This window comes from Antechinus flavipes, chromosome 4 (assembly GCF_016432865.1).
Source record: "Antechinus flavipes isolate AdamAnt ecotype Samford, QLD, Australia chromosome 4, AdamAnt_v2, whole genome shotgun sequence".
Classification (NCBI taxonomy): domain Eukaryota; kingdom Metazoa; phylum Chordata; class Mammalia; order Dasyuromorphia; family Dasyuridae; genus Antechinus; species Antechinus flavipes.
This window is the reverse complement of record NC_067401.1, coordinates 28,647,372-28,659,706: the sequence shown is the minus strand read 5'-3', so window position 1 is coordinate 28,659,706 and position 12,335 is coordinate 28,647,372. Positions and strand designations below refer to the sequence as shown.

Genomic DNA, 12,335 nt, shown 5'->3' with positions numbered 1-12,335 from the left:
CAGTCCACAGAAGTCAACCTGGGATCAGTCACCCAGCAGTTTATTTCATGACATTAATGAAATGAGAGCCGGGCAAAAGGGAACGAAAGCTAGCTTCAGAGTCAGCTGGGTAGAGTCCCGCCTCGAATCCATCCTGGCCGTGGGAACCTGGACAAATTACTTCTTCCTCTCTCAGTGCCCCAGGCCACTCTCCAAAACTACAAGTTGCAGAGCAGAAAGTAACAAATCCATTTTGGTAGAGGGGAGCTCCTTACACTAAGGAAATCATAAGCTTTCTAGTTAAGAAAGAGATCAAGAAAGAAATGAGCAAAAACACTCTAATATTTGTATGCATGCACATCAGAAACACAAAAAAGCAACATCAGTCATGAAATATGCTAAGAAAAAAGATCATTTTGCCCAAAAATGGAAAATGGAAAAAAATGCTGGCCCTAAGGACATTGCAAGCCAGGGAGTTAAGCATGAGATGCGCTGCCCTCACGGGACTCTGGGATACTGAGGCTAAAGGTCCTAGGCCTGAGAACAGCTGCCCATGGGCACTTCAGTCAGGAAGATATATGGACACTGAGGGACACATACATGAACACATCTCCCCACATCTCTTACCTTGTGATTCAGAATGTCATTCATTCTTCTAGATGCTTCTGTTGTATGAGACTCAGGGAAACACTTCTTGGGGACAACCCCATATTTTTCTAAAAATAAAAAAAAAGTCTATTCTTCAAAAAAATTCCAACACAATCAATCCAGAATTAAGGATGTTGCACCCCCAAAGAAGCCCTACCGAACATTTTGTAAACCACCGGAACAAGGACTCTTCAGGGGAGGTGGTGAAAGCACTGGTACCCCCATTTTAGAGCTGATGAAATAGGCTCAGCAATTAGGGGACTTTCTTCAGATTAAGCAGTATCTAAGGAGAAGTACAAGCAGTAGAAAGCAGACTTCCTGACTCCACATCTCCCTCTTGTCCATTCCCCCAGCCATTCGTCTTCAGAAGAGTTAACAAGTCAGGGGCATTTTCCAACATGTAGATGATTCAGCTGTATATTTTTCAGTCTCACATTAGATGATGATGAGAGGGAGGTCAATTTGTTTTAACTCACTTCACAAAGTCCCCAAAGATAACTGAGTAAAGTGACTGGTGATTTTTTTAAGAAAACCCTTTCTAGTTGGGCTATATAAGCAACATTTTCAGATCAATCTGTGATTCTGATTTGCTTCTGGAGAAAATTAAGGAGCTTCTAGGAAAATATAAGCCTCCTAAGAGGCAGCATGACTTAGTAGACGGCAAAGACCCAGGTTCTAGTCCCACCTGTAGAGGGTCACAGCCAGTGAGGGAACTCTGGGTGAGGTTTAAGACCCTTCAGCCAGAGGGAACCTGCTGACAATGCCTGGTTCGGCTCCCCATCTCCCCTAAGGGCTCTCGGCCTTCCTGAGAAGTCAGGGGGCAGTGACCACCTGTGTTGAGATTGAGGCAGAGTGATGGCAGGTACAAGAGTATATATGGCAAACTACATACAATATCAAGTTGTTTATGTGGTCCCATGTGCTCAGTGTTGTTTTTGTCACATTATCAAAAAGAGAAAGCCCTTTTTTCCACCCTCCTCAGGAGTCCTGTCTCATCACTTCTCCACTAGGAAAGTATATTTTAAATTGATTAAATATTAATTTATTATATATTTAACATATTATAAATTAAATTGATTAAATGATTAAAATATAATTACCCCGATGTGGGAGCTCTAGAAAGCAATGGTACATTTTTGTCACCCCAACTTGGGGGCTCTAGAATACAGGATATTCTAATCACCCCGGCGTGGGGACTCTAGAAAGTACGTTTTTCACCCCAACAGGGAGCTCTAGAAAGCAGGATATAACACCCGCCTCTCTGAGCCATCCTGGCCATAGAGGTCTGGGCAAATCCCTCCACTGTCAAGTCTCGAGGTAGTGCCAACCTGTCTTGGTGAAGGGAATCTCCTCACCGAGGCAGCCCTCTGGCCTGGTGCCATCAGAGGCCGAGGCTCTATCCCAATCACCAATTAGGTGTCTATGTGATTAACTGACAGGTCCTTGGAATAAGCTGATCCAACTGTTAGAAACCAATCACTCAGCTTTAAAGGTGTTGTCAGTCTATAAATCACCCTCCACAAATTATCAGGCAAGAAAACTACAACAACGAGAAGCCCGAGGAGAATGACTTTGGGTATTTAGAGACTGCCAAACCCACCGAACCAGGAAAAGCAGCCCTGCCCTTAGTGAGCTCCATCTTTAACTAAACACATGTTGAATGGTTCAGGCCTAGGCACTGAATATGGGCTTTTAACATATGCCCTTGTGTGTCAAAGAAAAGTCAGGCTTCCTGAAATTGGGGGGAAAGAGTAATGCGAGCTACAATTACAGAGCAAGAGTCAAAAATAACCAATCACTCAATTAATGCGTACAAGTTACATCGCAAACTATTTTGAAAAGCGTCACCTTGCCCTAAGCCAGATCAGACAATAAACTGCTTTCTGCTGCTTATCCTGTGTATTTCCCAAAAAATGCTTGCCAGAAAAAAAAGGAAGAATTCAGTGCAGGTTCATGTGATGGACTCTCTGCTCTGACTCTGGGGCTATCTAAGTCAACAGCTAAAGTTCCAAAAGTTAGACTCCAGAGGGAGAAGCAGAACCTGAGCAGAACGGTGAGGTCCACAGCGAGGCTATGCCATTTGAGAGGAAAGGCCCACACAAACTCGAGACCGAGTCGTGACAAGAGCCTCCAGTCACAGCCTGTCTCTTGATGACTACTATGGGAAGGGACACAAGTCAGAAAGCAGGAAAGCTTTCCTCCTTCTTTGGGCCTCTGAACTTTCCTGAGCTTGCTCACCTTTCTGATTAAACCCCAATGTTGGGCTGAATCCTTAGCCCATCATGCTCTTGACTTGTCTTGACCTATAAAAGGAGCAGGCCAGGTACCCTCAGGCCACAGGTTGAACTAGATACATCCCATCACCTGTCCAGCCTGACTCTAGAACTTGGATAGAAGGGAGATAGGGAGAGAAGAGCCAAGACCTCCCCTAAGGTAGAACAGACTCGGAGCTCATCAGGGACACCTGTGCAAGAATCTTCTCGACAACAGCTCCAGGTGATGCCCCTGCACCTCAATCGGAAGACTTCTTGAGAGGGGGAGCCAAGCACCGTGGCCTAGGGGACAGAATGCCACCTCAAAAGAGCTGGGCCGGGTTCAAGCCCTACTCTGCTGCATCCTGGGCATGCTGCTCCCTCTCCCAGTGTGCCAGGCTCTCTCACTCTGCGTTGGCAGAACGACTTTTTTCACCAGAAGGTCCCTACACTAATTGTCATGAGGAGAAACCTACCTTTACCTCTTTGAGCCCACCCACTGTTCCTAGTCACGGCCTGAGGACACAATGAAAAAAGGGTATTTCCTTGTCTCTCACCACAAGGTTAGTGGACAAAGGCGAGCCCCTGGGCCTATAACTCTTGTTCTTTCTGCATAATCTCGAACCTCCACACCCACGAAGTTCTCCCATTTATCAATATCCTTCCTAAAAGGGAAGCCTGGAGTCAAATCCATTTATTCAGATGGAGTCGGCCAGGACAAAGAGCACAACTATTATCAAATCATCCTGGCAGAGTACATTTAGCTGGTGGTCCATCCAAACAACCAGATATTTTTTCAAATGAGCTGCTACACAATACCATGTCTCCCCCTCCACCCCCCATCTTGTACTTGGGGAGGCTGATTTTTTTTTAATTCAAACGTAAAATTTCACATTTACCCCTATTCAATTTCAACTTCCTAAATGTGGGCCTAGTAATAACTTGTCCATACCCAGATGTTCACATTGTCCTTCCCATTATCCCATGAGCTTCTCTCGAGGGCGGAACTGCCTTCCTTTTGTATGCTAGCTGGGTGGGCAGTGCTTGGCACAGTGCCTGGCCCACAACAGGTGCCTCATAAAGACCCGAGGATTTGGCTTCTCCTTACTGTTTCTGTCTCTGCAACTAGTTCCACCTTGTGGGTGAGAGTTAACCTAACAGAACTTCCCCTCGTTGGTTTCTCTACTTTTTATTTTAATAATAATAAATACTTATTATTAAGGAAAACCGAAAAGTTAGAAGTGATTCTGTCTTGGGCAGAGAGATAAGTGAATAATGTCTCCTATGATACTCTATCATGCTCTCCCTTATCAAGTTAGTGAATTGCTTTCTGGCTTTATCTACCTCCTCTTTCTGTCCAGAAAGATGGCTCTGTACCATCATCCATTCTGTTTCTGCCTACACACATCTTCACCTCCCTCCTCAGATAGTAACTCATCTGTGATTGAAGTCAACATGGCTTTCAAGACCCTATCATTTGTTTAACTGCCTCTTCTTCCTAAACACGGGTACAAATTTAATAGCCTATCCAAAACAAAATGATTTATCCTGTGTTGCATTAATTAATAGAAGTGAAGATCATCAACAAAATAGAAGGTATGTGAGGAAGGAATGAAGGAAGGTGAAGAACAAAGCTGAATTAAGTTTCCCGAGCCTTCTGTCAGATCAAATGTATGTCTTGAATTAGTTACTAATTAAGTGTTGAACATGTGAGCCCTGGGCCTTTAATTTCTGTGCCTTTAATCAATCAACACTCTAGGAAATAATATCTTACCAACAATATTGACTAACATATCCCATTGTCCACCATCGTTTGCAGGATTAGTAAGTAAGTACTGCACCAGTCTTCCATCCTCGGGTTCCTCGGCCGTTTCAACAAATGCATTCAAAAAGAAATAACAGCGTTCAACCTGGAACATAATAAGGCAAGTCAGACAAAGGTGAAGAGAAAATCCAGTAGATATGCTATATGAAGTTAGTCAAGAGACACCAATTAAGCAACCAAATAAAAATATTTTATTTCTCATTTAGTCTGGTTCCTGAATGCTTTCAAGAATCTAACACTGGTTAACTATTTCTTCATGTACTTGAGTACAGACTGAATAGGAGTATTCATATAATGATCGATTCTGCACTACATTAATAGAAGTACAGACACAAGAACAAGGGAGGCCTTAGTCCCACTGTAATACATTCTAGTTGATTCTATTTTTTTACTTCAGGTAAAAGTTGAATGAGACGGCTTCCAACCCAGGAGGTGAGCTTTTGAAGCATTACTCTTTTCCCTGAGGACACAGACCAAGCTTGTTTCTTAGTCAAGTGCTCCATGGATGGAGTTGGGGATGTAGTCTTACAAAGGCTAAGGAATCTAAATAATCTAGCAGCAGGATCCTTTACCAACAGGTAAAGAGGAGGCAGGCAATGGTACAATGAGGGGACTACCCTGCCACCTGCTAATGACTGTGCCTTTGTAGGAGGAGGATGTATAATACCTCAGAGAGCACAACAATGGGGTGTCACCTACAGGACTAGGGGTGACCTTGGACTGGAAACGCAAGCTCTGAAGAGGAGGTCCCTGCCAAGAAGCTGTGGGTGACAATGCAAGGGAAACGAGACTGAAAGGAGTTCACTTCCGTACCTTGTCCCAGAAAAACAGATAAGACTGACTGAATTCAAATTCTTCAATATTTAACTTTTTCATGAAAGGAAGTCTCATAACGTTCAAACATGAAAAGATCCAGCATCTCCCTATAAAAACAAAAGGAAACAGAAACCCGAAGTCATTGTAGTTGTCTGATTGTATAACACATAATTGCACTCTGATGGGCATCACATCACAGTCTTAGCTTAAGAAAAGAGACAGAAGCAGATCAAAATGACCACATACACAGCTCCTCAAAAGATCTGAAAACTATTAACATCCATATGAAAGCTGTTTTAAATTATCAATGAGAGAAATGTGCATGGAGACCCCTCTAAAGTTTTACATCATTCCCAGCAAATTGTAAAATATCAAAAAAATTGTAAAAATCACGAGTTGAAGAGCTTTGTGCAAAGAGAGGCAGGCACTCTAGGGCATTACTAGTGAAGCTATGGATTGGTTCCAATAAATCTGGAAAGCAATCTGTAGTAATAATAAGTGACTAAAACATCCATACCTTTGACCAAGACCTTCTGCTAAGCATTTACCTCAAGGAAGTTTCAACCAGAAAGATCTTATCTATACTTGAATATGCATATCACCACTTTTTGTAATAAGAAAGAACTAAAAATATATTCCCATTTATGGGGAAACAGCTAAATAAATGACAAGTAAATGTAATTGAACATTATTATTGTGTTATAAGAACCAACAATTATAAAAACATAATTCCCATAAACCATGGTCTGGGAACCAGTACATTTCTAAATGTTTTCTATCTGTCCCTAGCAGAGTGTGTCTGTGTGTGTATATCTGGTGGTCTTTCTCTTTATTGTATAATTTTACTTTGTAGACCTGGATCCCTCAAATGTTGATGGGGTTGGGAGATGGGTAAGAAAACCAAAACAAAAATTAATCCTGCTTATCTTAAGGGTAAGTAATACAAACTTTAAAATTACTTGAGAATACATGGAACAGTCTAGGGAACCTGAGTCCAAGTGTCTTTATTTTTTCCATATGGGAATGAGAGACACCAATTAAGCAACCAAATAGTTCTAGCTCTGATTGGGAGCTTTCAATAGTTTGCTCTGTTGGAAGTTAACTGGCGCATGTGACAACTGAAGCCAAATCTTGGCTCACTTAAGCCCCAAAATGTAACATTTTAATGCAAATGCACCTGGGGCCTTCCTACTTCCAGAAACCAGGCCAGCACTGGAAGTCAGCCAGAGCCTTCAGGCTGCCTCTCCCTCCCATGCCCCCTAGTCCCTTGGCATCTCTCCTCTCCTGGGTTCCTCCTTTGTGTGGGAGTGCCCCCATATCTTGCCCTGCAAATACTTCCCCACTTCCAAACCTTTTACTCTCTGCCACAGGTGTTCTCCTGCCTTTCCCACCCCAATAACCCACAAAGCAATCAGCTGCCACATCCTGTTGCTCCCTTCCCATTTCTTGCACCCAACCCCTCCTCTCCACTCCCACATCCATCACCTGCGTTCAGTGCCCCATCACCTCTTCTCCAGGGCATTCCAGCAGCCTCCTTATTGGTCTCCCTGCCTTCAGCCTCTCCCTACCCCAGTCCAGCATTCATTTGCTGCCAAAGTAATTTTCCTTTAGCAGAGAACTTACCATGTAACCTCTTATGACTCAAACTTCAGTAGCTTCCTACTGCTTGGAATCAAATATAAACTCCACTCTTCAGCACTTAGAGCCCTTTACTCTCCAATCTGGCCAAACTGACCTTGCTGTTCCTCCACCTCTGGGCCTGTGCACAGCCCTTTCACTGTTCCCCAATACCCCTCCTTACGCTGCCTCGGGGTCCCTCTCTGCCTCTCGGATGCCATCCAAGTACCACCTTCTGCACCGAGTCCCTTCCCACCCCACCGACCCGCCTAGTATTTAGCGACTTTGTAGACATCTGAACTGTTTTACTTTATAGTCAGTTAGGCTGGATGGTGTTCTATGCCCATCTCACCATGAGAATCTAAGCTCACTGGCTTTCTTTGTATTTCCAGGAGGACAATTGATCAAAATCCCAGCTTCTCAAACTGCGGTTCACAACCCCAGATGGATGTCTCAAAGCTGAATGTGAGGGTTGTAAAATTAAGATTATCAATAAATGTTGATTTTTATGCCTCATTCATATACTATATACTTGGGGTCATGAAAAAATTTCTCGGACAAAACGGGGTTGCGAGTGCAGAGTTTTAAGAAGCCCTGATCTAAATCACTCAGGATACTCAGACTCCCTGGGGAGGCGTAGGGGGAAGTCACGGGCAAAAGTGGGACACAAACCGCCCTCATCCCTCTCTAACCCCTCCTATCCCCCGCTCTCCCGTGCCATGATGCCCTCGGAACTCATTCTGAAGCCCCTTCCTCTCACACATCTCCTTCCCCATTCTGGAGCTCACGGAAACCTCACGTTCCCATGAAGACACCACATCTCTTGGCTCCTCCCCAAGGCTGGTGTTTACCCCTCACCTCCCAAGGCCTCGCTCAGGCCCTCCCTTGGACACCATCACTCAGCCATCGCCTCTCTTCCTTTACAGCTGCTCTACCTTGTTCTGGCCATCTCCCTAATCCCGATTAAGTTTAATCTCCAGATCAGCCACCTCCCATCCAACCTACAACCCCTCAGAAACCTTGGGCTCCAGGTGCCGGCCCTCCCCAACTCCAGGACTTCTGGCTCCAGTCTACTTCACGTACGTACCTCTGGCCGTACCTTAGACTTGTGCGCCATGGAATCGATATGATTTGGTTTTCTTTAATTCACAGTTGAAAAGTCATGTTAAGATTATGTTAAAGGTGAAAATAAAGATGTAATTTCTCCTCCCCTCCCCCCCAGGTTCTGATCTTGAATTAGAACTCCTGCCTTAACCCTAAGCCCCTTTCTCAAATGAATTTGCTGGAAATAAAACCGCCCCCAGCCATATATTTGAGACATTTTTCCCATCTCAAAAGGCCAGCGTCCAAGGCCCCGACCTCGGTCTCTTCCCCAGGATCCCCCCCCCAAGCGGATGGTCTCCGGGTGGGCCCCGGCAGACCAGTGTCTGAGGGGGGAGAGAACAGCGGCAGCAGGAACCACAGCAGCACTGCCGCCGGGCCCCCGCGGCCCCGTCCGGACCCTCTCCCGCGGCCCCCTCGGAGGCCGAAGTGCCCGTACCTGAGTTCTTCTGGTTGGTGACGGGCTTGCCCTCCTGGGGCACGGCGTGCTGGAAGACGTGCTGTGTGTCCTGCACGGTGGAGCGCCGCAGGCACACGTCCAGCAGGTCGTGGGTACTGCCCACATTCTGGGCCAGGGAGAACAGGGGGTCGTTGTTCAGCTTCTGGATCACAGCGGCCACCTTCTTGAGGTTCAGGCCCACAGGCCGGTCACACACTGCAACAGACACGGACCGCAGTCAGGGGCTGTTCCCTCTGGGGTCTCCCAACCACCTAGCCCCTTCATCACCGAAATAGTAGAGGGCACAACTCGAGACCTCTGACCTAGGACCCTCCCCCAAAGGTCACTCATCTAGCCAGATGACCTAGGGCGCCCCCCCTTGCCTCAGTTTCCCTGTCTTGTCAAATAAGGGGGTGAGACGAGACAACGTCCAAAGTCCCTTCTACCTGTGGATCTCTGATCCAACGAGCCCGGCCCAACCACTTGTCTGCTAGGTGATTGTGAGACGCTTCTCCCCTCCCTTCCCGGCTCAGTTTCCCAGTCTTGTCCATTGAAGTGGGGAGATTCGATTGCCTCAGCGGACTCTCCCAGCTCTGAAGCTGGGATCTCATGTCCCCCAACTCCACCCCGGGCCTCAGTTTCCCCGTCCAGTCTTAGCAGGGCCGGAGCCCGGGAGGAGGGGGGGTCCTTCCTCCCTTACTTCCGGGGTGGGGGGGCGCTGAGCACGCGTACGCAGCGGGGTGCGCGCGCACGCGAGGTCCCGACCCCCTCCCCTCCACACAACGCTCCCCCTTCCCGGCTCTCACTCGCGTCGTTCATGGCGACGGCGGCGCGCGCGCGGCCTCGTAACGGTTGCTGTTTGGGGTCCGAAAAAGGGTCGGGGGCGGCGCTGGCGACGGCCGGGCCGAATCCGGGTCCGGTCTGGGTCTGGGTCCGGCGGGCGGGGGCAGCTGCCGGGGTCGAGTGAGGCAGGGCCGGGGCGAGCGGGGGTAGCGGCGGAATAGGGCTCGCGGACACCTGGAGCGCCGGAAAGAGGAAACGGACTCGGCCCCGGCGAGGCCGGGAGGGATAAACGGGGTCCGCCGAGGGACAAACCTCGCCCCTCGCGTTGCTGAGTCAGCGCCGTCGGGGGAGCTGGCCCCGCCTGGGGGCGGGGCAGGCCGGCTCCGTGACGACGACGACGCCGGCGGCGGCGGTGCTTCCAGGGCCCCTCCCCACCCCAACCCCTCCCTTTACCCCCACCCCCACCTCTCCTTTTACCCCCACCCCGTCTCCCAAACCACCCGGGTCCCGGGCTGCTGAGGGAGCGAGGCCGCAACGGTCACTCACTCCGTTATCAACCCATCCCCCCGGCCAGGAAGCATTAAGCGCCTACTGTGTGCCCGAGGGAACGGGTCCCAAGAAAGCCCTTGGATGGAGGGCTGGACGGGGCCCCAGAGCCCTGCCGCTCCCACCCCCACGTTTTACCGAGGAGGAACGCTCGGGGCTGATTTGCCCAAGGTCACATTGTGACCCCACAGTGCCGAGATCCCTCCTCCCCGCCCCCTTCGAACTGCACCAAGACTTTGGGGACACCCATTACGGGGCAGGGGAGGGGGAGAGCCCCCCACGGGGAATCCGGCTCTGGCCCAGCTGCTGATCCGGGGCAGCCCTGAGGGCCCGGGGAAAGAGGGATCTCCCGACCCAGGGGATGGACTCCAGACCCGCACCCACTGGACATGGAAAATGTGAGGGTTCCCTTTAATACACACCACATGCTATAAGCGATATAGGCACTACGGGCCGTGTGCTCCTTCTTCCTCCCTTCTTCCTTTTCTTCTTAGCTACCTCTCCCCCCTTCCTTCTTCCTCCCTCTCTCCCTTCCCCCTTCCTTTCCTCCCTTCTTTTCCTCCTTCCTTCTATTCCTCTTTCCCTTCCTTCTTCTCCCTCTCTCCCTTTCATTCCTTCCTTTCTCCCTTCCTCTTTCCCCCTTCTTTCCTCCTTCCCTCCTTTCCTCTTTCCTTCCTTTCTCTTCCTCTTAACTTTCTTCCTCCCTTTCTTTCTTCCCTCCCTCTCTTCTTTCTTTTCTTCCCCCTCCTTAATTGTTCTTTTTCTTTCTCCCCCTCCTTTTCATTCAGATAGAACACAATTTGTGTTCCTTTTCCTCTCCCGCTTTTAACTGTGTTACCTTTTTTAAAAGTCCAGAAGCATATGCATTGTGTAGCACCTGAGGCTGCCTGGCTCAGTGGAGCCTGAAGTCAAGACCTGAGTTCATAGTTCGCCTCAGCTATTCACACACTGTGGGCAAGTAACTTAAACTCTGTTTGTCTTAATCCACAGGAGAAGGAATGACAAACCGTTCAGGATCTTTGCCCAGAAAACCCCAAATGGGGTCCTGAAGAGTCAGGACTGAATATGACCACCTGTATGAAGGGGTAGGTTGGGAGTGCCTTCTTATATATCTCTCCATCTGAATCCCACTTGAAATGCTTGTTAATTGAAAAAAAAAATTGATTAAAAAAATAATGGCTTTGGAATCAGGGGACTTGGCTCAAATTTACTTTGAGGTTCCCTGTGTGAACTTTGCTATATTTGGGTTTCCACATCTGTAAAATGAGATAGTTACTTGTGATGATCTCTCTAAGATGCCCTCCCCCCCCCCCCAAAAAAAAAAAGGGTTGCTGGGACTTTTGCTTACATATACCCAGTCTTCTCCAAGAAGGGTCTCTTAGGTTTTTGCTCTAATGGGCCCAAATCTGATCTGGTGAAATGGAAATGATCCTTCAAAACTTTTTGATGAACTTGAAGAGAACTTGAAGTGAAGGTTAATGTCACTGAAGTTGAATCATCTGCAAAAGAAGGGGATGATTTGGGCTGCCAGGGTCTTGTAATTTATCCTGAGACTTAAACTATTTTCCCATAGGGCCTCAGCATGGCCATCCAATTATAATTATCAGACCCTTCTAAGTTCCAAGTTCATATAACTCAGAATTGGAAGAGATCTTAGAAATTGGACCTTAGATTGTGAAGGAGGAAACAAACAGAAACAAAGAGAAGGTATCAGGCTAGCATACCCAGTGTCATCCATCAAACAAGAAGTCAAATTGTCATTTGGATCAAAGATCCTTTGATTTCCAATCTAGAGTGTCCTTTATAATGTGCCCTATAAAACCTTAGGAAAAAAAGTCGAACTGTTTCTGATATTTAGTATTGACTGTACCTACAGTGGGATCAAAATGGGCAATCCCTGTCCTAGAATTAAGGAGTGGACATTTAGTATTGACTGTACGTACCTACAGTGGGATCAAAATGGGCAATCCCTGTCCTAGAATTAAGGAGTGTCATAAAATCTGGAGCAGCGTCTGGCTGTCCCTGGAATGCAGAATTTCTTCCCATTACCCCAATGATATTTGACTTGGACAAAGGAAAAGATTTAGGCTAAGAACAGGTCTGCAGAAGCCTGGGATGCCTACTCTAATTGACAATAACTGACCACGTGGGCAATAAAGTCATATAAAAATTTCCTGTTTATCAAACATCTTAACATGAGTTTCTCTCCTTTGATCTTCACAACAACTCCTTGTTAAATATAGTACAAGAAATTGTTCCTATTTACACATGAGAAAACTGACACTTTTTGTTCCAAAGTAACAGCTATAATTCAGAACCAATACACTCA

General features: G+C 47.3%; 1 protein-coding gene and 1 long non-coding RNA gene across 2 annotated transcripts in view; one reads left to right on the top strand and one right to left on the bottom strand.

The window, feature by feature from the left end:
- The window catches only part of BLMH (bleomycin hydrolase), a 43,427-nt gene extending 33,633 nt beyond the window's left edge, over positions 1 to 9,794 (bottom strand). Inside the window, exons 1-5 of the mRNA XM_051992238.1 lie at positions 9,484 to 9,794; positions 8,678 to 8,893; positions 5,518 to 5,627; positions 4,654 to 4,789; positions 607 to 695 (exon numbers count right to left, since the gene is read on the bottom strand). Of these exons, the coding sequence (XP_051848198.1) occupies positions 607 to 695; positions 4,654 to 4,789; positions 5,518 to 5,627; positions 8,678 to 8,893; positions 9,484 to 9,496 (564 nt within the window). The 5' untranslated portion in view covers positions 9,497 to 9,794. The remainder of the gene's footprint in view (positions 1 to 606; positions 696 to 4,653; positions 4,790 to 5,517; positions 5,628 to 8,677; positions 8,894 to 9,483) is intronic.
- Positions 9,795 to 9,989: 195 nt separating this feature from the next.
- LOC127558877 (uncharacterized) lies at positions 9,990 to 11,193 on the top strand. Its single transcript, XR_007952990.1, has 2 exons — positions 9,990 to 10,404; positions 10,997 to 11,193. It is a non-coding gene; the product is annotated as an uncharacterized LOC127558877 (long non-coding RNA).
- Positions 11,194 to 12,335: the final 1,142 nt, after the last annotated feature.